Consider the following 26,778-nt stretch of genomic DNA (forward strand, 5'->3'; position numbering starts at 1 on the left):
TTATTACACAAGTAGGTAACATCTTCAATGTTAGGTTTGCTTTCTGTTTATATTATAGAGCTTCCAAAAGAGAGGCATTGATGGTTCAAAAAGGACAATCCAAAAAAGCTAAAAAGGAAACAAAAAGACCAAAACACTTCCTTGTTTGGAGATCAGCAAGGACCAAGATTGACACTAGACCAGGGGTCTTCAAACTTGACAGCTTTAAGACTTGTGGACTTCAACTCCCAGAATTCCTCCTCCAGTCATGTTAGCTCAGAAATTCTGGGAGTTAAAGTCCACAAGTCTTAAACTTGCCAAGTTTCAAGACCCTTGCATTAAACCAACAAACCAAGCACGCAGTTTCTACCCCCATCACCTTCAGAGTTCAGACCACGTGAATAATTCCCATCTGGCCACTTGCATTATTTCCCAGGTCATCATCTACTCAGCCCCCCCCAAATGTTAACTGCAGTCAGATCACCAAAAGCCTCTCATATTTGAATTTTACCTGGTACTGTCTCAAAAAACCACCAGTAGTATTTGGGAGGAAATTGTGATCTGTAAAGAAAAAACAATTCTCAGTAAAACAACCCACAGTGTAACCTGGTTCATACATTGTGGTAAGCCAGGGCATCTCCAAACATGGCAACTTTAAAACTTGTGGATTTCTGCTAGCTGGGGAATTCTGGGAGTTGAAGTCCACAAGGTTTAAAGTTGCTGAGTTTGGAGACTCCTGTGTTAAGCCATAGTTGGTTGGATGCTGGGTTTCTGAGTAATATAAAGTGGCTCAATTTGCTCAATCCACCACTGCCTGTACAATTGCTACACTACTTTCAAACTACATGGAGTTCCCTCTAAATTAAGAGTTCTTTCTCTAGTTTCCATTCTTTCTCCAGCCACCTGGAGGTTAAGAGGTAGTTATTTGCATTCTTACGTTCATAAAGGGGCACTCTCTACTCACCCATCATTCATAAATACGTGTGAGAAAAGACACGACAAAACGCTGAGTGGGGTCACCGAAAAGACGTAGACATTCACAACATGGCCCAAAGTATGCAAAACTGCAGGAAACACAAGACAATGAAGTTAGGTATCCATGTCACCAGGTTTACCCGTATTTGCCGGCGTATAAGATGACTTTTTTGCCCTGAAAAAGATGCCTCCAATTGGGGGGGGTCGTCTTATATGCCGGGTAAATCTTATACGCCGGCAAATAGTAATTGGGAAGCACTGCAGCTGCCCGCGGCTGAGGCACTTTGTGCACCGTGGAAGCGAATCCGTGAAGCCGAAAGGGCAGCCAGCCTTCTCCCAGCTCCCAGGAAGAGGCTCGCCGCCCGAGCTCCGCTGAGGTATCCGGCTGGGGCTGTCAGGAGTTGTTACCGCTGGCGCGGCTCCGCGCGGCTCCAGTCCTGCGTTGCCTCGGGAAGGGAAAGGCAAAACCAGGAGCCGCTGCTGCCATTGCAAAGCGCCGCTGCGGCTCTTCCTTTTTGCCTTTCCTTCCCGAGGCAACGCGGACTGGAGCGCAGCGGAGCCGCGCCAGCGGTAACAACTCCTGACAGCCCCAGCCGGATACCTCAGCGGAGCCCGGGCGGTGCGAGCCTCGTTTCCTTGGGAGCTGGGAGAAGGCTGGCTGCTCCTTTCAGCTTCACGGGATTCGTTTCCACGGTAGACAAAAGTGCCTCAAAAAAAAAAAAAGTGCAAAAGTGGAAGGCATGCGGAAGAGGGGCGAGTATATAACAAACTATATTTTGAGTGGAAATGTTGGGGGTCATCTTATACGCCGGGTCGTCTTATACGCCGGCATATACGGTAATTGCAATTTCGAATGTCTTATAACGGCAGTATAACCATTTCCTGTCATGGAACTATGGGCAATATAGGGCTATAAAAAAACAATGTCACCAAACAGTGAATACATAAATAGCAACATGACATAGTGGTGAGAACCCAAGCTGTAAAAATCCATCTTTGAACTGGGCAAAGTTCAAGAGTTGTAAAAATACAAATATTCCACGCCTATCTTTGATGTTTGTGTTACATTTGTAATTTCCTTGATGTCAGGTTTTATTAGAATGATCAACCTTGATTGGCAAGAGGAAATGTTAGGCAGTTCCTTTTTGGTCCGGATTGCTAGAAAATCCCCTAAGTGGAAAAACCAGATTTTTTGGAGTTGATTCCCACTACTGTTGTCAAGGCCAGGCAAGGTTGAAACTAATCCAGAGGAGATTCAACCTGGAAATAAGGAGAAATTTTCTGACAGTGAGAACAATCAACCCATGGAACAGAAGTTGCCTTTGGAAGTTGGGGGAACTTCATCATCGGAGGCTTTCAAGAAGAGATTGGACTGCCATCTGTCAGAAATGGTGTAGGGTCTCCTGCTTGGGAGGGGGGGTTGGACTAGATGACCTACAAGGTCCCTTCCAACTCTGTTAATCTATTAAATCTGTTAAATTATTTTCCTTGCACACTTTCTGGGTTGTGCATTGCCAAAATTGCAGCAGTTGCAGCAGTGAGAAATTGGAGTTGATTTGGGTTTTTGACTTGCAATGATTTGTTTAGCAACCGTCCAAAGTTTACAGCCACACTAAAAATAGAGGCTTAGGATGAGTCCTTGACTTGTGACTATTGCCACATCACCACGGTCTTGTATCAAAATCTGGATGCTTGGCTACAAGAATGTATTGAGAATAGTTGCAGCATCCTGGGGTCACGTGGTTCCCCTAACAACTGCAATGGTTTGTTTAACAATCTTGGCAACAAATGTTGGGTTTGACTCACTTAATTTAGCAATGGAAATTCTGGTTCCCCACTGTGTTTGCAAGTTGAGGACTATTTGCAGTTCAGAGAGTGCCTAGAGTTTCTCATCTCAGCAATCACCACCATTCTATTCCAGGTTAGATCTAATTAGATCTTAATAGCAGTAACTGTGAGAGGGATCTTGGGGTCTCAGAGGACAACCTGCTAAATAGGAGCCAGCTGTGTGTAGCAGCAGCCAAAAAAGCTAAGGCAATCCTAAATTGCATGGAATCAAGATCAAGGGAGGTACTAATACCACTCAATAAAGCCTTAGTGAGACCACACCTAGAGTCCTGCGTCCAGTTTTGGTCACCACAGTATAAAAAAGATGTTGAGACTCTAGAAAAAGTGCAGAGAAGAGCAACCAGGAGGATGAGGGGACTGGAGATTAAAACATACAAAGAATGGTTGCAGGAACTGGGCCTGGCTAGTCTAGTAAAGAGAAGGACCAGGGGAGACAGGATAGCAGTCTTCCAATAATTAAGGGGCTGCCACAGAGAGGAGAAGGTGGTCAAGCTATTTTCTAAAGCACCAGATGAGGAATAATGGCTGGAAACTGATCAAGTAGAGATTCAGCCTAGAAATAAGGAGAAATTTTCTGGCAGAACAATTGAACAGAAGTTGCCTTCAGAAGTTGTGGGACTGCCATCACCTGAGACTTTCAAGAAGAGATTGGACTCCCATCTGTCAGAAATGGTGTAGGGTCTCCTGTTTGGGCAGATGACCTACAAGGTCCCTTTCTAACTCTGATGATCTGTTATCTGTAATTGCCTGCTTGTGCCACAAACCGTTTCAAAGGATCGCAATGTTCGCCTAGTCAAAGATGCGACCGGTTTCTGTCTGTTTGGGTCTACCTGAGAAGATCAAAGCTGCGGTGGCGATCCATCGGTGGAAATCCACAGCAGAATCAAACGGGATGTAGCGATTGAAGAACGTTTCTCGCAGGAAGGTGATGAGGTTCCGGCACATGGTGAGTAAGATGAAGGAGTACATGAAGGAGATGCTGGCACCAGCCCCCCGAGAGATCAAGATGCCCACAAAGGTAGTGTCAGCAATTCCGGTGGGCGGTGACGCAAATCCATAATCTGCAAAGCAAACGGATTGAGTGCTGAAATTGTGATGAAACCCTTCATTTTGGGTTACTCTACCCAAAACGACCAGGGGTGGGATTCAAACTTTTTAACAACCGGTTCTGTGGGTGTGGCTTAGGTGGTGAGCATGGCTCGGTGGTCATGTGACTGGATGGACATGGCTTGGTTGTCAAGTTATTGGCTGGGCATGGCCAACTCAATTCACTCACATCGAGGCACACATCTCCTCGCCTGGCCTCTCATGACTGTGGGGATGCTGCAACAGTCGTAAGTGTGAAAAATGGTCATAAATCACTTTTTTCAGTGCCATTGTAACTTTGAATGGTCACTCCACACAAGCAAAGTACCAGCAAAGGAGGGGAAAAAAAACTCCAGAGAAGTTCCTGAGCCAGGAAGTCTAGTCCTGCCAAGAATGTAATAAGGGTCAACGGAGAGGCAGTTTCTGTCAGCAACACCAGAATGTTTCCTTCCTGCCTTTCTTACAGGATTAGGCCAGTAATTTCTTCTAACAACCGGTTCTTCAAACTGCTTAGAATATTAACAACCGGTTCTAGCAAATAGGTGCGAACTGGTAGAATCCCACCCCTGGCTGAGATCCGGTGGTGGCCTTCAGGAGACCAAGTCGTGCTCCGAAAAGGAGGGTAGACTCGGAATAAACTCAGTGGGAGCAGGTTACAACCCAACTGGATTCAATGCTACTTCTGTTTCAATGTGAGGATTGGGAAATTAAATGGAGGAGGTACCATTCGTAGGATTCCTCTATGTTCACCACCGTCTATCCAATAAAAACGACCATCCAAAAGATACTTTGGGAGAAGCTCTGGGGGCCCTTGGGAAAAACTTTGGAGGAAGTCCACCACAGGTCTGAAGCCTCAAGATACATCTTGCCTTTCCGTAAGTGCATTTCATCTCCAACATGCTCAGATGATAAACATGCTTGCATGCCCCATACGAGGCATGGCAATGCAACATCAAAGAGATCCAAGAGATAAGGGAGCACATAGTGATGTGTACAGATTTGGAGCTCCTCTCCAGATCTCTACCTATGTGTCCAATGGCGGGGGGGAGGGGTTAGGTTATGGTAAGATTGCAAGGAGAATACTCAGGTCTTCAATGGTTCAACCGCAGCCAGGAATGTTATGAACCATCTCCTGCAGATCTGAGCCACTAAAACAGCCACTATAAAAGCCATACCAGGAAGTTTGGCAACAAACCTCCCTTGTTAACCATTAATGCAGCTCTACTTGCAGCTCTACTTGCAGCGGGAGTGTCTTGCTTTACACCTGCGTTAGTCTGGGCTGCAAGGAGATACGTACGTGGTATGCTTAGTGGTGGCTGCATGGAGACAGGCACCTCTCCTGCCTCATGGCATGAGGATGCGGAGTTCTGAATCAAATTAGCCGCCTCAACTCTTGAGCTGAGCAGCCGGTTCGGTGGTGCTAAGTAGGCTGGTAACTCACAGTATGCCCTTTCTACAAAGACGCCGGCGGAGATGGCCGAGAATATCACCACGCAGATAATGTGGCGCCGGAAGTTCTCAATGAACCTCTTGAACTGCTGGATCTTCTGGTGGATTTTGTTCCTCTGGTACCGCTCCCTCCGTGCCTCCGTGTAGAGATGAGGTTCTGGGAAGACCAATCTGGAAAATGGGAAATCATAGCTCAGGAACATCTTGACTGGCAGGGCAAATTTTGATCTGAAGACCATGAAAAGAAAAATCTGCTCTACAACAGGGGTCTCCAACCATGGCAACTTTAAGACTTGTGGACTTCAACTCCCAGAATTCCTGAGTTAACATGACTGGAGGAGGAATTCTGGGAGTTGAAGTCCACAAGTCTTAAAGTTGCCAAGGTTGGAGACCCCTGCTCTACAACATCCTAAAACAGATTCCACAATGTTTCAGTGAGTGAGCCAGCTTTAGGTAAATGGGGATCTACTTTGCTTTTTGTTAGATCTCTGCAACCAGCCTCCTGATCTTAAAATATCCCCCAGAGGTACCTTTGCAAGGGAACAAGACCATTTTAAAGCACATGCAAAACCTAAGGATTTGCCAACTTGGTTTCATTTTCCTCCCATAAATGCTTTCCTGATATATGAAGAACAATAGCAGGAATTGGGTGTGTCTAGTTTAATGAAAAGAAGGACTAGGGGAGACATGATAGCAGTGTTCCGATATCTAAGTGGCTGCCGCAAAGAAGAAGGGAGTCAACCTATTCCCCAAAGCACCTGAAGGCAGGTGTTGTGGCTAGCTGGCAGCAGGTGTGGACGGCTGAGGAGAGCGAGGACTCAGATGAGGGGCCAGGACCATTAGGGAGTGGACTGCTGCCTTCAGAGATTGTGGGGGCTAGCAGCAATGATGAGGAGGTTCCCGAGGAGCCTGTGCCAAGTGCACCTAAGCACAGGATTGCTCGTAGGAAAGAGCAGCTACAACAGCACGGGCGACTCGGGAGTAAGGCTGCAAGGTAATGGCTCCTCCTTCAAGAAGATAAAAGCCAGTTGTGAAACAAAAGTTCTTTGCAGAAGGCAAAGATGTTTTGAAACTCCAGCCTCGTGGACATTCCAGTATCCTGAATTTATATTTGAAGATTCTTGTATTGCAAATTATTTCTTGTCTGTTCTCTTTTGGCAAGTCTCGCACAGTTTGGCAAGGCTTGTGCTTATCACAGTTCATTATTTTGCAGAAGCATTACAAGGTTTCTGTTCCCTTTGGATTGTGTTTGATTTGTTGGAAAAGGGCATGGACAAGAAGCAATGGATGGGAACTCATCAAGGAGAGAAGCAAACTAGAACTAAGAAGAAATTTCCTGACAAATCGAGCAGTTAATCAATGGAATGATTGGCCTCCAGTAGGTGTGGGTGGTTCATCATTGGAACCTTTTAAGAAGAAACTGGACAGCCACTTGACTGGAATAGTATAGGATCTCCTGCTTGGGCAGGGGATTGGACTAGATGACCTTCAAAGTCCCTTCCAACTCTGTTTTTCTGTTATACATTGATAATTTCTTTCCTCATAGCAACTTGAGCTGGTCTGGGAAAGCCAACCCCATTGCTTCTACCCTAGTATTCTACACTTCTGGTTCTTAATTTGGGGTGGAATATCCAGAGGTGTTTAAGCCTCCTGAAGCCATCCTGAAACCCCGCATTTTCACTGCTCTCACGCCAATGGCATTGCTGCTATAAAGACAGCAGTGATACTTGGATTTGTTTGAGAGCCTGTTCTTGCTATGTTGCCTGGAAACTAACCACATATAAACAAGCCAACAACAGAATGGGCTATTTATAATGCATACATTGGAAATAATAAAGATTGGGTGAGGTGGATGCTGATAATTGGCATCATTGGCACCCAAGGTCACTTGATAGTGAGATGGGTGGCATAGACATTTAATAATCAATCAATCCATAAAATCATACAAGAGTAAACTGCAAAGATAGCTAGTTGAAGGGTGTTTACACTTTTATGGAACTGACAGTGGTTTAAATTCTGAATGTGTACACTGGAGTTGAATTATGGAGATTAACTAGGCAATAGAAAGAAATTTTGAAGTTCTCCAGACTTCTGAATCTCTTGTAGCTTCTAGCTCAGTTTCCTTCTGAAGTGTCTGATTCTGCTATGGTATTTATTTATTTAGCGTATGGCAAATACATGGCCTTACAGTAGTTTCAAATGTTAACGTCCAGTCCATCCAGCCATTCAAGGACAGGATGGTCTATGTTAAAAAAATATATCATACATTGGGCCAGTGTGAGCTCTTGATGGACGTTTGGACACAATGTGGTGGATATTTTGTTGAGGAGCACCAGAGTCATACTGAGGTTGGGTGGGTAGAGACAAGACCCCACTTAAACAATGTCTGCTATGGTGATGAATAACTTGCAGGAAGAGAAGGGTGATGACCGCAGATCTTCACAAATATGATGAACTCCTAATGAATACTATTCCTCCTACGTAACTGCTCATCTAATGGTCTGACCTAAGCTTAGTACACAAAATTGCCTGCTACAACGTCCTACCTGTCAATGACTACTTCAGCTTCAACCACAATAACACATGGACAAACAACAGATACAAACTCAAAGTAAACCGCTCCAAACTTGATTGTGGTAAATACGACTTCAGCAACAGCGTGGTCAACGCCTGGAACTCACTACCTGACTCTGTTGTTACATCCATTCAAACCCCCAAAGCTTTAACCTTCATGGACTAACTGTCTATCATGGACCTCACTCCATTCCTAAGAGGTCTGTAAGGGAGTGTGCATGAATGCACCAGCGTGCCTACCATCCCTGTTCTCCTGTTCCCATTTATTCATACTCATTTATTATGTATCTACTTATACCCGTTTATACTTATATGTTTATATGTTATGTTCATACTTATACTTGTTTTCTCAGACATGCTTGACACATTAAACTAAATAAATAAAATAAAAATCTAGTTATATAGATGCTGTCAGCATTCTAAGTAATGCACCCCTAGAAAGCAGAACTCTGAGGCAGGTAGATTCCCCAAAGACCAATTTATTGGATACATCATATTGGTACAATGGGTGAAAACCAACTCTGAAAGTTCCTGCAGCTTTCCCCAGTTTAAAGGGAAAGTTCCTCCTTTCCCACAAGTCATCCATTACATTGTCCAATAGAAGTGTTGACTCGTTGCTTGGTTACTTCCTCCTCCTCCTCCTCCTCCTCCTCCTCCTCCTCCTCCTCCTCCTCCTCCTCCTCCTCCTCCTCCTCCTCCTCCTCCTCCTCCTCCTCCTCCTCCTCCTTCCAGCCACTTGTTGAAATGTTTCACAGGAAACATTTTGTTTTGGCTACAAACCCCCCAGTTATCTATTTTCCTTCCCCTCTCCTTCCATCCAGCGGCAACCCTGAAGCTGTAAAGATGGCCTCAGCCAGGTTCACTTCAGGATTGACAGATACTTTTACAGGAACAGAGATGAATTGGCCAAAAAACGGGATTACCTGTGACCTGCCCTTGAGTTCCTCAGAAATATCTATCGTGAATTAGCATAAATGTCTTCTTGGCTCTGATCCAGCATGGCTTCTGCTTAAGAAATGGTGCCATTCCAATCTAAACTCTACACAGGTATTATTTCATTTCTATTTTTGATTCACTAGTTCCTTGGAGCCTCCAACCCTTCTTTGGTCCCTCATCAATGTCTCTTGTGTTTGGAGAAGGTGGTAGGGTTAAGATGGGCAGTTCATCGTCCCACTTTAGAATGACTTTCTTTGGTCCATTATTACACCTTTCACCTACTTACTTTTTCCCTTGCCTTTTCCGTAAGTCCTGTCCTATTCCTTCGCCAGGTAGCCAGTCTGAACCCAGAATCAGGGGATTCTTTCGGGTTAGGAGAAAACTGTAAGGGAGAAGATCATCAGCTTTTAAAGAGGATACTCGGTCTAGGATGCTGGAAGCAAGCAAGGTGCCCTGACGGTTTGATCATACTTTTTAACTCTAAAATCACCATGAAAAATGCCAGCCAATCCTTTTCTTTCAAACATTTTAGCTTTACATTTTCTCTGGGGTTGCTTTTCAATTTCAAGGGTGGAGCACCAATTTGACTTTGCTTGTCTACATTTCAGTAGGGGAAAAAAACCACAACCTCCTTTTTATAGGGAATGTTTTTTTTCCCCACCCAAACTCTATCTGGGTTATTTTAAAGGCAGGGCCAGTCCTAAATGACACATAATTCATTTTAATCTCATTGTAGCATCTTGCATTTGGGACTGTGTGTATCCTATTAAAATCTGATTTACTGCAAATTGTTTTGAATTACGGCGCAATTTCAAGTTACATCAAGCCATCTAAAGATTATGGCACATATCCACCAAGCAGAATATTCAAGCCCAGGCAGGGTATTTTGGCATCGGAGGCACTTCTTCTCTTCTCTGGCAAGACAAATGCAGAATTTCTAAATCCTGTCTTTGCATGTCACAATCATCTACCTGAATCACCTATTTTTCTCAACCCAGTGATAGAGCTGGCTGAAAGTAGATTTCCCTAAGTGTAAATGTTATTCTCTAGGAAAAAAAGAAACTCACAGAAGGGAAGATATGGCTATTAAAGCATCCCTTCTGATCTCTTGTTTCTGTCTGTGGAAGTAACAATTGTAAGACTTCACAAGAGGTTCTTTGTGAGGTTTTCAGAATTGGATGCCTTTCACAATTAAAATGCAGAAGAACTTGATGGATTTGTTGAAAAAGCGGAAAAACTTTTAGGTTATCACCTGGGAACTTCTAAGCTCCCTTAATGTTTAAAGTCTTAGTGAACTACTATGATATTTAAACCTTTTTACACTTAAGCTTCTTCTAATGCCATTTTTACAGCCTCCAGTTGGTGCAATTCAGCTTGTTATCTATTTTTTTTTTTGCAAGCAGGACAATATAAAAGTTTCAAAAACGAATGTTTCATTTAGCCCTCACGGTTTTCTATATTCATTAATAATACATATTGATCCCCATTGTATGAATATTTATTTCCTTTTGCATTACTGGTTACTTGGTGTTCACAAGGATTGGGCAGAGTATGGGAATGGTAAACAGGCCACAAATCTTTGCGAAGAAACTGTGATTTGTGGTTGAGGGCAAAGTGGGACCTGGGTCACATCTGAAATCCACGCAGGTTTAGGCAGGCTGCATGAGAGAGTGAGTAACTGGGAGATGGCTTACTTGTTATCTTGATCCTTGTTAATGAAGGACACACGATTGATTACATTTTGTTTGAGTTTCTCAGGAATGCCTGGGAGGAAGATAGAAAAGAAAGTTCAATAGGTGACCACCAAGGACTTAGTAGAGAATGAAAAAGAAGGATAATAGTTGACTTTATGGGCATTCTGTTGGTTTCTTTCCTGTAGTGTCAGGTCCAAAACCATGAATAATGCATGAAGATTCTTCCAAGTTGAGTTCTTTTAAGGGTTCACACCTAGAGACGGAATGTTGCCGGTGTGAAGACTCTACTATTTGCACCTACGATATACTTTGGCAACTATTAGGGAGAAGCCATGTCCACCCTCTTTCTTTTATACATGATATCTGGGCTGAGTTGCCTCTTATTTATCTGGAATACACCCTTCCCTCCTGGGGATCCACTTCCTCATTCCGTTCCATTTCATATATTGACCCAGAAGAAAAGGTGGCACAATATAATAAGAATGAGAATCTCTACTTCCTGAAGATCTTGAGCCAGAAGTATGGCTTCCTAACTCTTACCCAACCAGAAGGCTTTGTGTAAGCTTTGTGTTCTGGATTCTGCTGACCTTTAATGCAAAGTTGAGTGCGCTGGAGTGCATTGTCATGATCCCTCAACATGTAGTGAAAATCCTCCCAAGTGAGTTCTTCCTTATCCTGAAATCCTGCTTCTTTGAACAAGGATTCGATAACCTGTTCGGTCTGATCCCCTGAGAGACAGTTGTTAGAGATCTCAATGAAGGATCTAGAGGAGGAAATAAGAAATTTTGAGCTAATAAGTCTCAAAACCGGGTAACTGAAGAGGCTATGGCAAAGTCTTGCTTGAATTGAAGAAGGTGGTTGATAGCACATCAATTTAACTCATGACTCATATTAACTTACAAAAACTGTGGGTTGGATGGAGACACTGGCTGAGCTTGGTCTACAATAAGACCAGTCCTACTCTGCAAATCTAGGGAATTATTTTCCATGGAGCTTCACCTCCTCCAAAATGTTGGCAATAGACCCATAATGAAGCAAAACTCTGAGGCAGGTAGATTCCTCAAAGAATAGCTTTGTTGGAAATACATTGGCACAGATCTGGTGAAAACCGACTCTGAAGGTTCCCGCGACTTTCACTTAATTAAAAGTTTGTCACTTTCTCAAAACAATCAGATGGTCCAATCACAATCTGGTTGCCTAGTGACATTACTCCTCCTTCCTCTGACCAGGTGTGAGAATGTCCTTGGTTCCCAAGAGAAAGTATTGTGTTTTGGCTACACAATCCCAGCTATCTCAAATCCTCCCTCCCTATCCCTCAGCTCCAGTGTGGCAACACGGAAGTTGTCAAGATGGCTTCGATCAGGTCAACTTCAGGGTTGACAGCTGGGCTGTGCATTGTGAGGTTGTGCTTTATTGTTGGTGTCAACGTTCCCCCAGATGTATACAAGCTGAATTTCAGGTGAGGAACCAACCAGAGGTACAAGTTAGCATTCTAGCAAATGGAAATTCTACCATCTCTCCACCAAGAATTTGTTACAATAACCAAAGCAAGCAAACCAGCAGACGATACCTCAGCATCCGAAAAAATTCTCCTTTCGAAAGGAAGCCATTTCCGTCAATATCGTACATGGCAAACATCAGCTTGGACTTCTCCTGGGGGGTTCCTGGTTGAGAGAGATAGAGAAGAACACAAAACATGCCCCATCAGCACAACTCAGCCCCCAATATTTGGAAAGATCCTTGAAGCCCATTTCTTGATTTTTGCTGACAATCAGAAAGGAAGGAAACACTTAGTTCTGAGATGATCAGTGTGTTGAGTATTCAAGGAATACTTAAAATAAATAAAACAGAACAGATGTTATTGTAGCAACTCAAAAGTTCATTGGATTGTGCTGATAGATACCCAAAAAAAATCTCACTACTCTAAAGCTCATTGTGTTGGCTGAAAGTTTAACACAATTCTCACACTTCCAATGGGTCAAGATTAAGACTCTACTACAGGTCTCTACTATAATAGTGGCAACTTCTTCCAATCTTTAGGTTTTCCAGGAAGAGGGCAAAGGATCCTGCCTCCTTTCACCAACTCCATCTATTTGCTTCTGGAACTGAAGGGGAAGACCTCTATCATCTTCCATCCCCTTCATCATCAGTGGATGGATAAATGGATATAATATTCCATTGGGTATTCATAATTCCGTTGGGTATCAAATATTAGGGTTGCCTACACACAACATGCTTGACTTGTTGCGTTATTGACTCAATCAATCTTCTTAGGTCACCCAAGACACTGAATCATAAAAAAAAAATTAAACAGAACAGAACAGAACAGAACAGAATAGAATAGAATAGAATAGAATAGAATAGAATAGAATAGAATAGAATAGAATAGAATAGAATAGAACAGAATAGAATAGAAATCTGATGTACACTAAGCACTACGCTTAACTGGTTACAAAAAAAAATGCAGCTTCAAATCAACTTGATTTAGTAAAGTGTATTCTAACCCAAATAGTTTGGGGCCAAACTCTTGAGGTCTTGACCGTGGTTAGTTTTTCCCACCCCTTGCAGTTGAGTAATTTCAAATTTCACCTTTCATAAAGACCACCAAAATGTCCAGGAATTCCCGAAAAGAGAGATATCCATTCCCGTCTTTGTCGGCGAGTGAGAACATGGACTCCACAAATACAGATTGGGATTTGAGACCCAGAGCATCAGCGAACTCGGCCCGGCTCAGTTCACACTTTAAGGCTTCCTTGGCTTTCTGAGATGTTTCCAAATTGAGTTCTCCAGCATCTAATCTGTCGATGTTTAGAACCTAAAAGAGAAAGACCACCAATCACATTCCCACCAGGAAGGAAGTCCACTCACTTTCCACCAGAAAGACAAGGCACTCTAAACAAAACTCGGATAGTTCTTGCACTTGCTGTCCTGCCATGTAGTGATGATGTCACATGAAGTTACAAGAGGAGGTTTTAGATTTTAGTCATTTTAATTGGTAATAAAATCATTCAGTTAGGCAGCATTGTGTAGATGGTGTTATTTCTTGTTCAGCAACATACGTATGCAATTTTCTAATAGACCAGAAATCAATAGAAAATACAATGTTTTCCACCAAGTAAGAGAAAGAAACAACCATTTAAATCAGGGTGTCCAACCTTGGCAACTTTAAGACTTGTGGACTTCAACTCCCAGAATTCTGGGAGTTGAAGTCCACAAGTCTTAAAGTTGCCAAGGTTGGACACCCATGATTTAAATGGTACAAGTTAAATAGGGGAAGGGGAAAGAGATGTAGGAAGAGGTAGAGGGGGAGAAAGTAGAAGAGGAGGAAGAGGAAGAGGAGGAGAAGGAGAGGGAGAGGGAGAAGGAGTAGAAGGAACAGCTCCCCACTTACCTGAGCAAAGGAATGCCGGAAAAAAATTTCCAGGATTTCTTTTCTCTGCTCCTTGGTTACTGCCTTTTTCAGCAGCTGCTGTTCGCTCATCATGAACACCTGGAGCGTCAATTCATTCCTCTCCAAGTAGGTTTTCAGATGTCCCAGGAAGTCCCTGCACTCTGCTTCTACCTTAAATTGCAACACCTGAGAACAACAGTGAGATGAGAGAGCTTCACAGTCGAGGGTGAGAATCTTTAGACAATTGAAAATGCTCTCTTGTTCATAACGTAACTCCAGCACCTAAAAGGCCACCTTGTTCTACGCTACTCTTTCATATTTTAATTTTCAAGGCATTGCTTCATATATTCAGAATACTTTAGAGGTTTGCGATTTCATCAATGACCTAGTTATTTACAATAGGATCTTCTCCACGGCGACATAGACCATGGATAGCTTTTCCGCCATATACCTATTGCTATGAAACAATTGGCATAATATTATAGGTTTTATGGAAATCATCCTGGTTGCTATTTTAGTTAGTCCTAAGGTTCCTGGGGTTGAAAAGAAGACAGAAAGGCAAGAGGGGAACCTTTCCAGTATATAAATGAGAACATACAAAGTCGATTGTCCTCCTCCCTGGTACATACCAGGTCATATTCTTTAGGAATCTTCAGAAGTATGGTCTTGTTGCCTCTGTTGTTGGACATAATGGTCTCCACTTTCTGTTGGCTTCTGAGGGTTATGTTGCGAACCACAGCCAACTTGGAATCAAGCACTTTGATCACTTTGTCTTCCTTCAGTTGGATGTAGACAAGGGAAGTATCTATCTTGAAGCCGTGCCATTCAAGTGCTGGGGGGAAGAAGACCCCTACGTTACTGATTACCGATTAACAGAGTTGGAAGGGACCTTCCAACTGCACACCAGAACAACTAGACACAAGGACAGTTTTTTCCCCTAACGCCATCACTCTACTAAACAAACAATTCCCTCAACACTGTCCAACTATTTACAAAGTCTGCACTACTATTACTTTTAATCTTCTCATGACTCCTGATCACCCATCCCCTCCCACTTGTGACTGTATGACTGTAACTTTGTTGCTTGTATCCTTACAATTTTTATTGACTATTTCTTAGTATGATTTTATTGCTTATTGTAACCTATGACTATCATTAAGTGTTGAACCTTATGATTCTTGACTCTGACGAATGTATCTTTTCTTTTATGTACACTGAGAGTATTTACACCAAGACAAATTCCTTGTGTGTCCAATCACACTTGGCCAATAAAGAATTCTAGTCTATTCTATTGTAGGTTATCTAGTCCAACCCCTCCCCCCACCCACCCAGCCCAAGCAGGAGACCCTACACCATTTCTGTCAAATGACAGTCCCGTCTCTTCTTGAAAGCCTCCAGTGATGAAGCTCCCACAACTTCTGAAAGCAACTTCTGTTCCATTGGTTGATTGCTCTCACTGTCAGAAAGTTTCTCCTTGTTTCCAGGTTGAATCTCTCCTTGTTCAATTTCCATCCATTATTCCTTGTCTGGCCTTCAGGTGCCTTGGAAAATAGTTTGACCCCCTCCTCCCTATGGCAGCCCCTCCAATATTGGAAGACTTGCTATCCTGTCTCCCCTGGTCCTTCTCTTCCCTAGACTAGCCAGGCCCAGTTCCTGCAAACAGTTCACCATGTGTTTTAATCTCCAGTCCCCTAATCATCCTGGTTGCTCTTCTCTACAGTTTTTCTAGAGTCTCAACATATTATAAGATAGAACAGACTTTATATTAGCCTTGCATTTTCAAACACTCAAGGTTCCCTTCCCCAAAGACTCTTTTATCCTCTTTGAAGACACCTAGGATGGTATCGTTCATGCATCCATTTACACCAATATAACTCATGTCCAAGTTTTCGTTGCTTTTCTCCATCACTCTTCCATCTCCAGGAATGTAAACCCAATAGTATAACCCCAGTGAATACAACACAAGAGTGTGCAATTGTTTTTGATTAGCAACCAGGATAACAATTCTCCAGGAATTCTCCATTTGATTCATACTGTGTTTGAATGGAATCTTGGCGTAGTGGACGCTCGGGCAGAATTGCTCCTCACCTTGGGTTCCTTCAGCAGATACATCTGGATGAGTGGTGGGATTTTGCCTCTTCTGCAACTTACGGAAAGACCTCCTCCGGAAAAAAGCAACAATCCAGGCAACGAAGAGACTCACTGCAGAAAAACCAGCATGAAAAGCATTAGCTGATGTTACAACAGCTGGAGTTGTTCACAAATACCAGTCTTGAGCATTGAGGATAGTTACAAACCAACAAATTCTTCCTCTTAGCTCATGACATTGATAACTTCATGCTACTTTTCTCCAAGTTGATGTCCTTCAAAGCTATTGAGATAACAAATCACGGTTTTCTTCACCACCATGGACAATGGTCCTGCTACCTGCATATCTCAATCAGCTCTGGTGCCACAGCCTTCTACTGATCGTCTTAAAAGTCAGAGGGCATAGTGGAACCCAAAGGAGCTAAAATTAAGGAGATCCAAAGATTGCAGGTCCATACACTCAGTCTCTCAGTCTTAACTTTGTCCAGAGACAGCATTTAAGCATTGTTGGAAAGATGCAGGCTGCATCGCCTAATAAACCACGGATCTAACTTTTGTCCCACCAAGGTTGAACGAGTGATTTTTTTTGGGTGGGGAGGAAGTGAGCAAACACAAACGTTGTACAGTACTTATAGAGATGCTTTATTCCAGTTTTCTACACCCCCCCCCCCCCAGGACATTTCAACAGTTGAACTCTATGTTGGAGTATAAAGGAAAACTTCAAACCTGGATGGAAACAAACCTAAAGGCAAGCAGCACAGGGCAGCGATGAGGATTCCAAAACCTGCAGGACTTCCTTGGAAGTAATCTATGACGGTCATCTGTTTGCACGGAGGAAGGCCCTCCAAGTCCATCTGCCTGGGTTGGGAGCATGGATTACCTGATGGGTGGAGAATGCAATGAGACAGGGAACTCCATCCCATTTCATTCTTTTTGTTCCTCCCTCCAGCAAAATTTCTTAAGACAACACAGATACAGTCGCCCTTGCTTTATAACTGGTTGCTTAGCCACTGTTCAAAATTACGATGGACCTCCCCAGGGCTACTTACAGCCTGTTTTCAAAGTTCCGATGGCCATACCCCTTTGCAGTCATGTGATCATGTTTTAGGTGCCTAGCAACAAGCTCATATTTATGGCCTTCGCTGAGTATCTTGTGTGTCAACTAAAAAAAATACTCCTTTGGTCTTTTTAGTTGCCAGCAGTAAGGGAGTGGGGGAAAGCAGTGCATTCCTTAAATGCCTCAGATAATCACTTGGCAGCCGAAGCTGTTGGCGCGCAAGATTATTACTGCAGAGCATGATTGATGACTCTTGGCTATAGATGTGTCTCATTGGAGAATATACATCCAGGGGGTGGGGGGAAGACCAGGGTCAAGGGTGAAATGAACGATGTATCAGAGTTGACTGCAACCAGGAAATGCCGACATGTCAATTCCTAATAAATCAATCTTTTTTACTCTGAGAGATTTGTCTAGAGACTTGTGATTTGAATGGGGGTGCATGTTGGGGCCCTGACACTGTGGTCATGGCATCCTGATTTTCTGCACTTTTCCCTGCTTTCTGGCATTTATGTCCATTTTCTGACAGGTCCAATTCAAAGATCCATCCCTGCACCCACCATCCCATCACGTGGCCCAATCAAATCTTTGTCCTAACTGGAGACATCCCTCCAGGCACTCCTCTCCAGGTGCAGGGTGACTTGTCCTTGACTCTCCAAGAAAGAATGTTGTTGATCTAATCTTCCCTCTCTATGAAATCCCCCCTCTAGTCATTCCCAGGCACTAAATGTGGCAGCCCTGAAGCTTCCAAGCAAAAAACGGCCTCCAAGGCTGACACCCCTCTCTGCAATAAGCAGATATGGTGAGCTGGATTAACAAGCTTTGGATATGAGGATGGTATGTCGTAACTCTGGACATTTCTCCATGCTGTAATAACAAACTGGGGAGATTCGGGCATTCAACACCAGAGCTAATAAAACAGTTCTTGCACCAAGACCTAGAGGAATGTTATAAAAATGTTTACAGGTCAAACTCGCAAGGCAGGACAAGGCCGCATGTTAACCCGGATGCTACACAAAACTCATGTGGTCCATATATTCTCTATCCAAAACAGTGACAGTCCCTGGCTTCAAAAATGGCAGGTGCAACCAGGGGATGGACGCCCCACTTCTCTTTATTGTGCATTGCAGACAGGTATAAATCACCTGCCATTCGGGAACCAGGGACTATCGCTCCAGACAGGCCGTGAGCCTCCAATTTATGCAACTCCCTGCATTCAAAAGACTAGGACATGCCAATATTGAAAAATAAACAAATAAATCCAGCTTTATACTGTGAAGTTCTGTCTAATGAAAAACAATGTTCTTATTTATGTGTAATCCTAAACAATTGTTTGGTGCTTTGTCCAAATCTCTTAGGTTCATTCCTTCCATCCCTAGCCCTACTTTCGATCATGAATCCAGAATTTTCTGCGTGTACTGGGGGGTTATTCAACTCTTGAGATACAGCCTGTCTCCTTTGTCTTTGCTGAAAGATTTCTAATATTTCTAATATGGGTTAAAAAACCATGGATTTGTTCATAGGCACGCACAGCGATGATAGCAAGGGTGGAGGGGGAGAATGAAACATAATTATGCTTCATAATAGCAGCTCTATTCCTTGGATACTTATGGGCAACACTGCAATGGAAGCATGCAAGGGTAAAACTTGTTTGTGATGCCATTTTAATCAGGGATGGAAATGGGCACCAGTGACTATGGTGTTTTGCCTTGATTGGGGGTCTCATCCCATTCACCTCCTCAAAATATGAGCCATTACCCACCTTTTTTCCAGGTGAACACATCTGCTTGGATATTTGTTGTGTACATGACAGCAGCAAGAACACGACTGAAGGTCGTGTTTTTAATGGCCACAATCTCCTCGGAAGTGAATAGTCTACAAAAGGGATAAACAAGAGTCAGCGGGATCTTGAGTGCATTAAGCATAAATACAGTCGTAAGGTTGGGATTCGAATGCCTGCTTAGATCTGGGAAGTTCAAAACCTCATTCAAACTGGCAGTCAGAAGACATGAAGGAAATTCTTTAATTTCACAACATACAGATAGACTTAACCATAGTTTCAATTGGGAAAAATGTGACCATCCCAGAACAAGCCATGTCCAAAAATGTCAGGGAATTTCTAGAAGCCTAGCACTCTGAAAAATCAGCCATCAATAGACACATGGACATTAACAACATGTGTAGACTATGCAAAAGAGACAATCAACCAGCCTCAAAGAGAACAAAAAGACTCCAGCACCTCTCCATCAGTAATCAACACTCAGAACAGCATAGATTAACTTCAAGGTTAACTTTAGACCAACAATCAAGTAAGCAATACCCCAAAACAGAAACTGCCAAAGAGCCATCAGTAAACAGCCCAACCAAAGAATCTCTAAGACTGCTCCCATCCACACAGACAGGCAAGACGCTCCCTTCTAGCTCTGATGACATTACCTAGTTGGGTCATGAAACATCTGCAAGAATACAAGCAAGCTCAGACAGCACCAAGGACCTCAGAATTCAACCTTGAGCTACAAATATCTTTTATCAAAGACCCTGTGTTTGATTTCTTTTTTAACAGATGGGACGAGAACTCTTCCTTTCGGGACTTCAAGGCAAGTTGTTTTCTATTTCTGGAGGAGCAACCCAACTTTAGATGGTGAGAAGGATCCAAGTACTTGACTTGTTTATCCCAATGTCTGCCAACCTTCTCTCTTCTAGATCTATTGGATTTCCATCACCCCTGGTGAGCTTTCTGTTGGGTCTCAAATATGAAATATTTGGTGTGGGTTTGGCAACAGTCACAATTTCTCAGCCCCACCTGCCTTTTCAAGTCGTTGTGAGAATAAAAAGAAGGCAAAGACATCTCACTGTCTCAGAGAAAAGAAACGGAAGGATAGAATCGGAAAGATGGAATTAAATGATGTTCCGATGGGATGACTTACCCATTCTTGGGGTTTTCAAACCAGAATCGGTCTCCATCTCGTAGGCGGACAAACTGGTCCTCAAGGATGGCTCGGAAAAGGGTCTCATTCTCTTCCAGCATCCCTCCAGGAAGCAGCTCCAGGCTTTCAAGTCTGTCCCCATAGAGATCCTTAGTCGATTCAGGGATCTAGGAGCAAAGAGACCATTGGGTTTGAAGGCTGAATGAAGGTGGGCTTGAATAGTTAAAAGAAATGGGGAGATTTTTGTCCCCTTTTTTGGTTTGGTGCCAGGTATAAAATGGGAAGAGGGCCTTGCGGCCAGAATAAAATAAGTACAGTTGGGTAGTAAATGCATTTTTCAAGAGTGAATGGGAGCCATGGTGGTGCAGTGGTTAAAGTGCAAAGTTGCCGGCAAACTTTACCCACAGCTTGGACTTCGATCCTGACCAGCTCAAGGTTGACTCAGCCTTCCATCCTTTAAAGGCTGGTAAAACGAAGGCCCAGATGATTGGGGCAATACGCAAATAATGCTGGCACTGGTGCAATCAGAGAGTGCAGTAAAATGGTCTGGGGAGGTATATACATCTAAATGCAATTGCTATTGCTAAATAGTAGATTCCAGAGCTTTGATCTGGTTCAAATTATCCCCACTGCTTTTGCTGTTTGAACTGGAACAAACCTCCCATCCCTATCAACAGAAGACAGCAAAGAGAACCAACCTGCATTAGCTCCTATTTTCTAACTACTGAGAATTTAAAATATATATATAATTATGTATGCTGATCCATTTCTACAGAGGAATGATGGAGTCTGTCAACTGCACTTCTATAACAGTCTGGTTTGGCTCTGCAACCCAACAAGATGGACACAGACTTCAGAGGATAATTAGGACTGCAGAAAAAACAATTACTACCAACCTGCCTTCATTCGAGGACCTGTCCACTGCACCAGTCAAAAAGAGGGCTGTGAAAATATCTACAGACCCCTCACATCCTGGACATAAATTGTTTCAACTCCTACCCTCAAAACGACACTAAAGAGCCCTGCACGCCAGAATAACTAGACACAAGGACAGTTTTTTTCCCTGAACGCCATCACTCTGATAAACAAATAATTCCTTCAACACTGTTCAACTATTTACAAACTCTGCACTACTATCACTATTAATCTCATCACTCCTTATCACCCATCTCCTCCCTCTTGTGATTGTATGACTGAACTTTGTCGCTTGTATCCTTACGATTTATATTGACTGTTTCCTAGTATGATTTGATTGCTTATTGTACCCTATGACTATTATTAAATGTTGTACCTCATGATTCTTGATGAATGTATCTTTTCTTTTGTGTACACTGAGAGCATTTGCACCAAAGACAAATTCCTTGTGTGTCCAATCACACTTGGCCAATAAAGAATTCTATTCTATTCTATTCTATTCTATTCTATTCTATTCTATTCTATTCTATTCTATTCTATTCTATTCTATTCTATTCTATTCTATTCTATTCTAAATAAGAGTGAGAACTCTTTTATACTGAAGTCTGTATCAATTGGAAGAGTTTCATCAGTTCAAGAGTTATAAATGCATGTGCCTGAGCTCAAAATAGGAGGAGACTGAGCGAAACTGAAGAGGGATGAAAAAGGATCAAGATATATGTGGTGTTAGGTCAAAGTTTTTCCTATGTCCATTGTGGGGGTTCTTGCTGCTCTCTGAGCTTGGCGGATTTCTGCCAGACATTTCATTACCCAACTAGGTAATATCATCAGTGCTATGACATTACCTAGGTGGGTATTCAAATGTCAAGAAAGCCACCAAGCTCAGAGAGCAGCAAGGACCATACAGCTCAACCCACAAATATTCTCTTCTGGGATGATATATCAATTGTGTATCACCGTCTTCCCACAATTGGTTTAATGATCAACATGCAGTAGCACAATAGGCATTTTTTTTTCCCTATGTGGAGTGGCGGATGCTACACAGAGCTCAGACTAACGTCAAGCATTGTTCTCATTTGTAAAATAAATATTCTCCTTTTGAACTTCCACATTTGTTTAAGCTTTAAAGGGAAGTTATAGTAAACTTGCTACCAATGGACAAGATGCTGCTTGTTTTCTGTCTGCCTTCCATCCCATCTCATGTCCATTTTAGCTCCCGTGACACAGTACCGTTTGATTCTTCTGGTTAATATCTGTCCATTTCTTAGCAGGCGGAAGTCCAAAGAACTCTCTGACTTTGTTATAGGTAGATAGTCCAATATCTCTTCCTCGCTGGATCCAACTCGCCACGAAATCCATTCGGGAGAACTTCACTGTCCCATACCAGTAATCTTAAGAAGAACAAGACAGAACATCCATAATGGAGCAAAATGGAAGGATGTTCACATAAGCAACAAAGGAATCATGATATATAAGGGCAAGGGTGAGATTTTACCTGGTCAGACCAGTTCAATAGAACTGCTTGTTATGATTTTACCCAGTTTGGAGAACCGGCAAATTGCACCACTGGCTGGCCCCACCCCACCCCTCCCCACCCACTCACTCCTTACCTGGCATGCGCGCCATCAAACTTGACTCCTAATTTGCTATTTTTCCTTTTTTTCCCCTCCCAACCATCAGCTGTTCTGCTGTGCCGGGAGATTTAGATTAGCCAGAAAGCAGGAAATCTTAGGATTTCTTGATTTTTAACTAATCTAAAAGCAGAACTGAACCTTCCTTAGGACCGAAGCTTCTATTTTTCAGTGGAGACTCAGGTAGCAGATTGCAGATAGATAGATCTCTAAGTGAATCTGTGATTCTGTGAGCAACTCAATCTGCCTGCCTGCTTTGCCTGTTTTGGGGGTAAAAGTTGCTCTTTTTTAAATAAAAAAATAAATATTTATCTACAATATTTACATACAAGCCACACCCAGCCAGTCACGTGACCACCAAGCCACACCCAGTCAGCAAGCCATGCCCACCCAGTCACATGACCACTAAGCCATGCCCACAAATTAGGCCATGACCACAGAACCGGTTGTTAAGAAATTTGAATCCCACCCTTGCTTAAGAGCAACAATTAACTGAAAATCCCCCCCCAAAGCAGGAAGCAAAGAAAGTTCACCCCCCAAAATTAAGGCTACAGTACCTTTTCCCACCCTTAGCTTTGCCAAAGGAATGAAACCTGCAATTTTGGGGAGAGCTGTCAAAAGAGAGAGCCAATAAATGGATGAAAAGATCTACCTCGGAGATCTTCGACCACAATGTTGTCTTCGTGCTTGGTGATTTGAGAACTCATTCCCAGAAGAAGATCATCTACGTCTTCAGCTGTCTGGAGGTTAGGATTCTGACCAAGAGAGAAAACACTTAGCATGAGCTACAAGGTGATTGCAAAGTTTACCTGCTTAGTTCAAAGGTGCACTAAATCCAATCCAGTCCCAACTTTTGTAAAATCACCAGCTGACTTATAGATACAAGGTGTCTTGCAATGAAGCAGGACATTTAATAACCTATTCTAATACTTTCTATATTGATGAAGGCTGTCCAGGACTTTTGGCAGGTGATCTACTCAGATCTACCTGGAGATGCTGAAGATTGAAACATGGGATTGTTGCATGCAACCCAAGTGCTCTACTCAATTACACTTTGAATTATATTTTTTTTCACACAACATGACTATTTCACAGGGGTGGGCTTCAAATTTTTTAGCAAGGGCTCTCTGCCCTAATGACTGGCTGGGTGGTCATGTGATCAGGTGGTCATGTGATCGGGTGGGCATGTGATCGGGTGGGCATGGCTAGGTGCTCATGTGACTGGGTGGGTGTGGCCAACTCAACATTGCTTCTTTGCCCTAATTACCTAAAAAAAGATATATACCAAAAAGTTGTTTATTATTTCGTGCATTTAATGCGTAAATAAAAGACTGGGTGAAACCAGGCTTAATAGCAATGACTGTGGGAAGGATCTTGGAGTCTTAGAGGAGCTTCTGGTGAGTTACGTGATTCTTATTATTTGGGAATTAATCCCCTCGGAGGCTAGTGGCTATGTTATGGGATTTTCTCAATGGCTGTTCCTTGCAAGCGCTGAGTGGGTTGTTTATCTAGCTTGCAACACTTTGACTAGGTGTGAAATGCTCTTGGCTGAATGCCCAGAAGTTCAATTAAGCCTATTAAGAGCTTTCCCTTGTTGCTTCTCTTTCTGAGGCTATTGGGGGCTCTCCGAGCCCCGTAGAGTCTTAGCTAGGGGCTCTGCGAGACCCCAGGAGCCCACCCCTGATATTTCACCATGAAGCCACATCCTCAAGACATTTTCTTGCAATCCCCCATCTCCCCAGTGCCTTCAACTAGAAATATATGTTTAGTTGCTCTGAAGCTCCGTACCTGCCGACTCCAGTAGTTGTTGCATAGGCGGAGGGCTGGAGAGGAATGTCCATCTACATCAGTCACGTTTCGGAAAGAACAATTTGAATCCCTAAAAAGAATATTTTTAAAAAATAAATGAGATTAGGGTTCTCTGCGGTGGACCAGTAGAATGCATGGAACCCCTGTTGGCAAACGAAAGCAAAAAGGGAAGAGACAACTGGGCAGATGTTGCATGGGATAGATAATGCTCCATTGGTAAAGGCAGCCTATTGACATGCTACCCAACACTTGGATTTTCCAAGATGCAGCTGGGATATTTGTTGATCCGGTTGAGTTCTTAGCTTACATTGGTTCACCATGTTTGGTTGAATAATCCATAGTTTGCTGGTTTGACACATTGTGAATTCAAATGGTCAGATTCCAACAATACTTTAAGTGAGAACTAAACAAATCATGTTGGATACCTCATTGCGTGAACCCAGCCATATTATTTGCTGGAGAGAGAAAAAATAGCTAATTTGCAGCTTTCGTGGTGTTGCCGTTCTCTGCCCTGCAACCAACAGATCTTCTATCTTGAGCTGCTATGCTAGACACAATTTGCCTGGATTCCTTCCTTCCTTCCTTCCTTCCTTCCTTCCTTCCTTCCTTCCTTCCTTCCCTCCCTCCCTCCCTCCCTCCCTCCCTCCCTCCCTCCTTTCCTCCCTCCCTCCCTCCCTTCCTTCTTTCCCCCTCTCTCCCTCCTTCTCTCCTTCCTTCTTTCCCCTCTCTCTCCCTCCTTCTCTCCTTCCTTCCCTCCCTCCCTCCCTCCTTCCTTCCTTCCTTCCTTCCTTCCTTCCTTCCTTCCTCCCTCCCTCCCTCCCTCCCTCCCTCCCTCCCTCCCTCCCTCCTTCCCTCCCTCCCTTCCTTCCTCTTAAATACTGCAATTCTAGGCATATTTAATACTGGCTTCATTATATTTTTAAACCCTGCTTTTTTTCTTTTTACCTCATATAGACCCCAGATGGGACTTTAGTGCCAAGGAAGAGTGCAGAAGCCACAAGGAATTCTGGAGAGATCCGAGAATCGACATGCTGCTTGTAACCTACAACACAGAGAGTAATGCAACAGATGACAAGAGGTATTTCACAGAAGGATTTTATTTATTTATTATTTGTTGTGCATGTATTAGATAACAATTATAAGTATAAGCATGATTATTAATACATGAAATGGATAAGAATAAAAGGAAACATTAGGACAGGGACGGTAGGCACATTGGTGCGCTTATGCACGCCCCTTTAGACCTTTTAGGAATGGGGTGAGGTCAACAGTAGACAGTCTAAGGTTAAAGTTTTGGGGGTTTGGGGAAGAAACCACAGAGTCAGGTAGAGTATTCCAGACATTGACCACTCTGTTGCTGAAGTCGTATTTCCTGCAATCGAATTTGGTACGGTTTACTTTGAGTTTGTATCTATTGTGTGCTTGGGTATTGTTGTGATCGAAGCTGAAGTAGTCATTGACGGGTAGGACATCGCAATGGATAATGTTATGTACTATGCTTAAGTTGGATGGAAGGCAGTGTAGTTCTAAGTTATCTAAGCCTAAAATTTCAAGTCTGGTGGTACAAGTTATTCTGTTGCTAGAAGGGGAGCGGAGGACCCTTCTCGTGAAGTATCCCTGGACTCTCTGGATTGTATTGATGTCCAATATGCAATGTGGGCTTTTTACTGGATTTTACTGAAGCTGAGATGATGTAGAGAAGGGAGGGCCTTGAAATTCCCTGTGATATTTTGAGTTTTAAATGGAAGAACTTAGAATGCAAATGCAATTTAGCATTCCTCTCTAAAGCCAATACAGATAGGCTGGAAAATGATAATGGATTCCAGCCTTCTCTACATAAAATTATAAAATCGAGAGAAATGTGGCTAAGGCAGCTCTTTAGACCCACAAGAACTCCCTTTATCTTCCTTCTCCAGTATGCAGCCACTGAAAATCTCTTGTCCTTTTCCATTTGACGTCTATTCTGTTCTGTTGATGTCCCTCACCTTCATAACGTTTCATGCTTGTCTTCTCCAAAACGTTTGGCAGCCACTCATAAAACACGATATTCTAGGAGAACAATGAGAAGATAATGAAACAGTGTCAAAGGAAATGAATATGATTTCCTGTTTTTTTCTGTCTCTTCCAGACTTCACCTACCTGGTAAATTGCAATGACTCTCTTGCGTGCATGTTGGAATAAATCCTCATCTGACCAGCTTGTGTTCTGCTTGGCCAGATTTTCTGCCCAGTGGTTGTGATAGCGGAACCACACGATACTCATGGCTTGCAGGAAAACATTTTCATTTCCTTTGGCATTTCCAAAGTCTGGGAGGAAGGAAGGAAGGAAGGAAGGAAGGAAGGAAGGAAGGAAGGAAGGAAGGAAGGAAGGAAGGAAGGAAGGAAGGAAGGAAGGAAAGAGAAGAGAAGAGAAGGAGAAG

The 26,778-nt window shown here is 43.1% G+C and overlaps 1 protein-coding gene across 1 annotated transcript in view; it reads right to left on the reverse strand.

The window, feature by feature from the left end:
• The window catches only part of DUOX2 (dual oxidase 2), a 56,440-nt gene that overhangs the window by 9,024 nt on the left and 20,638 nt on the right, over nucleotides 1–26,778 (reverse strand). The window contains exons 7-27 of the mRNA XM_087972740.1: nucleotides 26,499–26,665; nucleotides 26,345–26,408; nucleotides 25,305–25,401; nucleotides 24,339–24,429; nucleotides 23,203–23,305; nucleotides 22,150–22,310; nucleotides 20,005–20,171; nucleotides 18,840–18,952; nucleotides 16,763–16,900; nucleotides 16,021–16,134; nucleotides 14,562–14,764; nucleotides 13,933–14,118; nucleotides 13,131–13,356; nucleotides 12,112–12,205; nucleotides 11,129–11,304; nucleotides 10,542–10,611; nucleotides 9,134–9,229; nucleotides 5,330–5,508; nucleotides 3,633–3,863; nucleotides 944–1,043; nucleotides 491–540 (exon numbers count right to left, since the gene is read on the reverse strand). Of these exons, the coding sequence (XP_087828866.1) occupies nucleotides 491–540; nucleotides 944–1,043; nucleotides 3,633–3,863; nucleotides 5,330–5,508; nucleotides 9,134–9,229; nucleotides 10,542–10,611; nucleotides 11,129–11,304; nucleotides 12,112–12,205; nucleotides 13,131–13,356; nucleotides 13,933–14,118; nucleotides 14,562–14,764; nucleotides 16,021–16,134; nucleotides 16,763–16,900; nucleotides 18,840–18,952; nucleotides 20,005–20,171; nucleotides 22,150–22,310; nucleotides 23,203–23,305; nucleotides 24,339–24,429; nucleotides 25,305–25,401; nucleotides 26,345–26,408; nucleotides 26,499–26,665 (2,826 nt within the window). The remainder of the gene's footprint in view (nucleotides 1–490; nucleotides 541–943; nucleotides 1,044–3,632; nucleotides 3,864–5,329; nucleotides 5,509–9,133; nucleotides 9,230–10,541; nucleotides 10,612–11,128; nucleotides 11,305–12,111; nucleotides 12,206–13,130; nucleotides 13,357–13,932; nucleotides 14,119–14,561; nucleotides 14,765–16,020; nucleotides 16,135–16,762; nucleotides 16,901–18,839; nucleotides 18,953–20,004; nucleotides 20,172–22,149; nucleotides 22,311–23,202; nucleotides 23,306–24,338; nucleotides 24,430–25,304; nucleotides 25,402–26,344; nucleotides 26,409–26,498; nucleotides 26,666–26,778) is intronic.

The sequence above is a fragment of the Notechis scutatus genome, chromosome 11, assembly GCF_049901735.1.
Source record: "Notechis scutatus isolate UNSWTSFEM ecotype Mainland chromosome 11, rNotScu1.2, whole genome shotgun sequence".
In the NCBI taxonomy this organism is placed as follows: Eukaryota; Metazoa; Chordata; class Lepidosauria; order Squamata; family Elapidae; genus Notechis; species Notechis scutatus.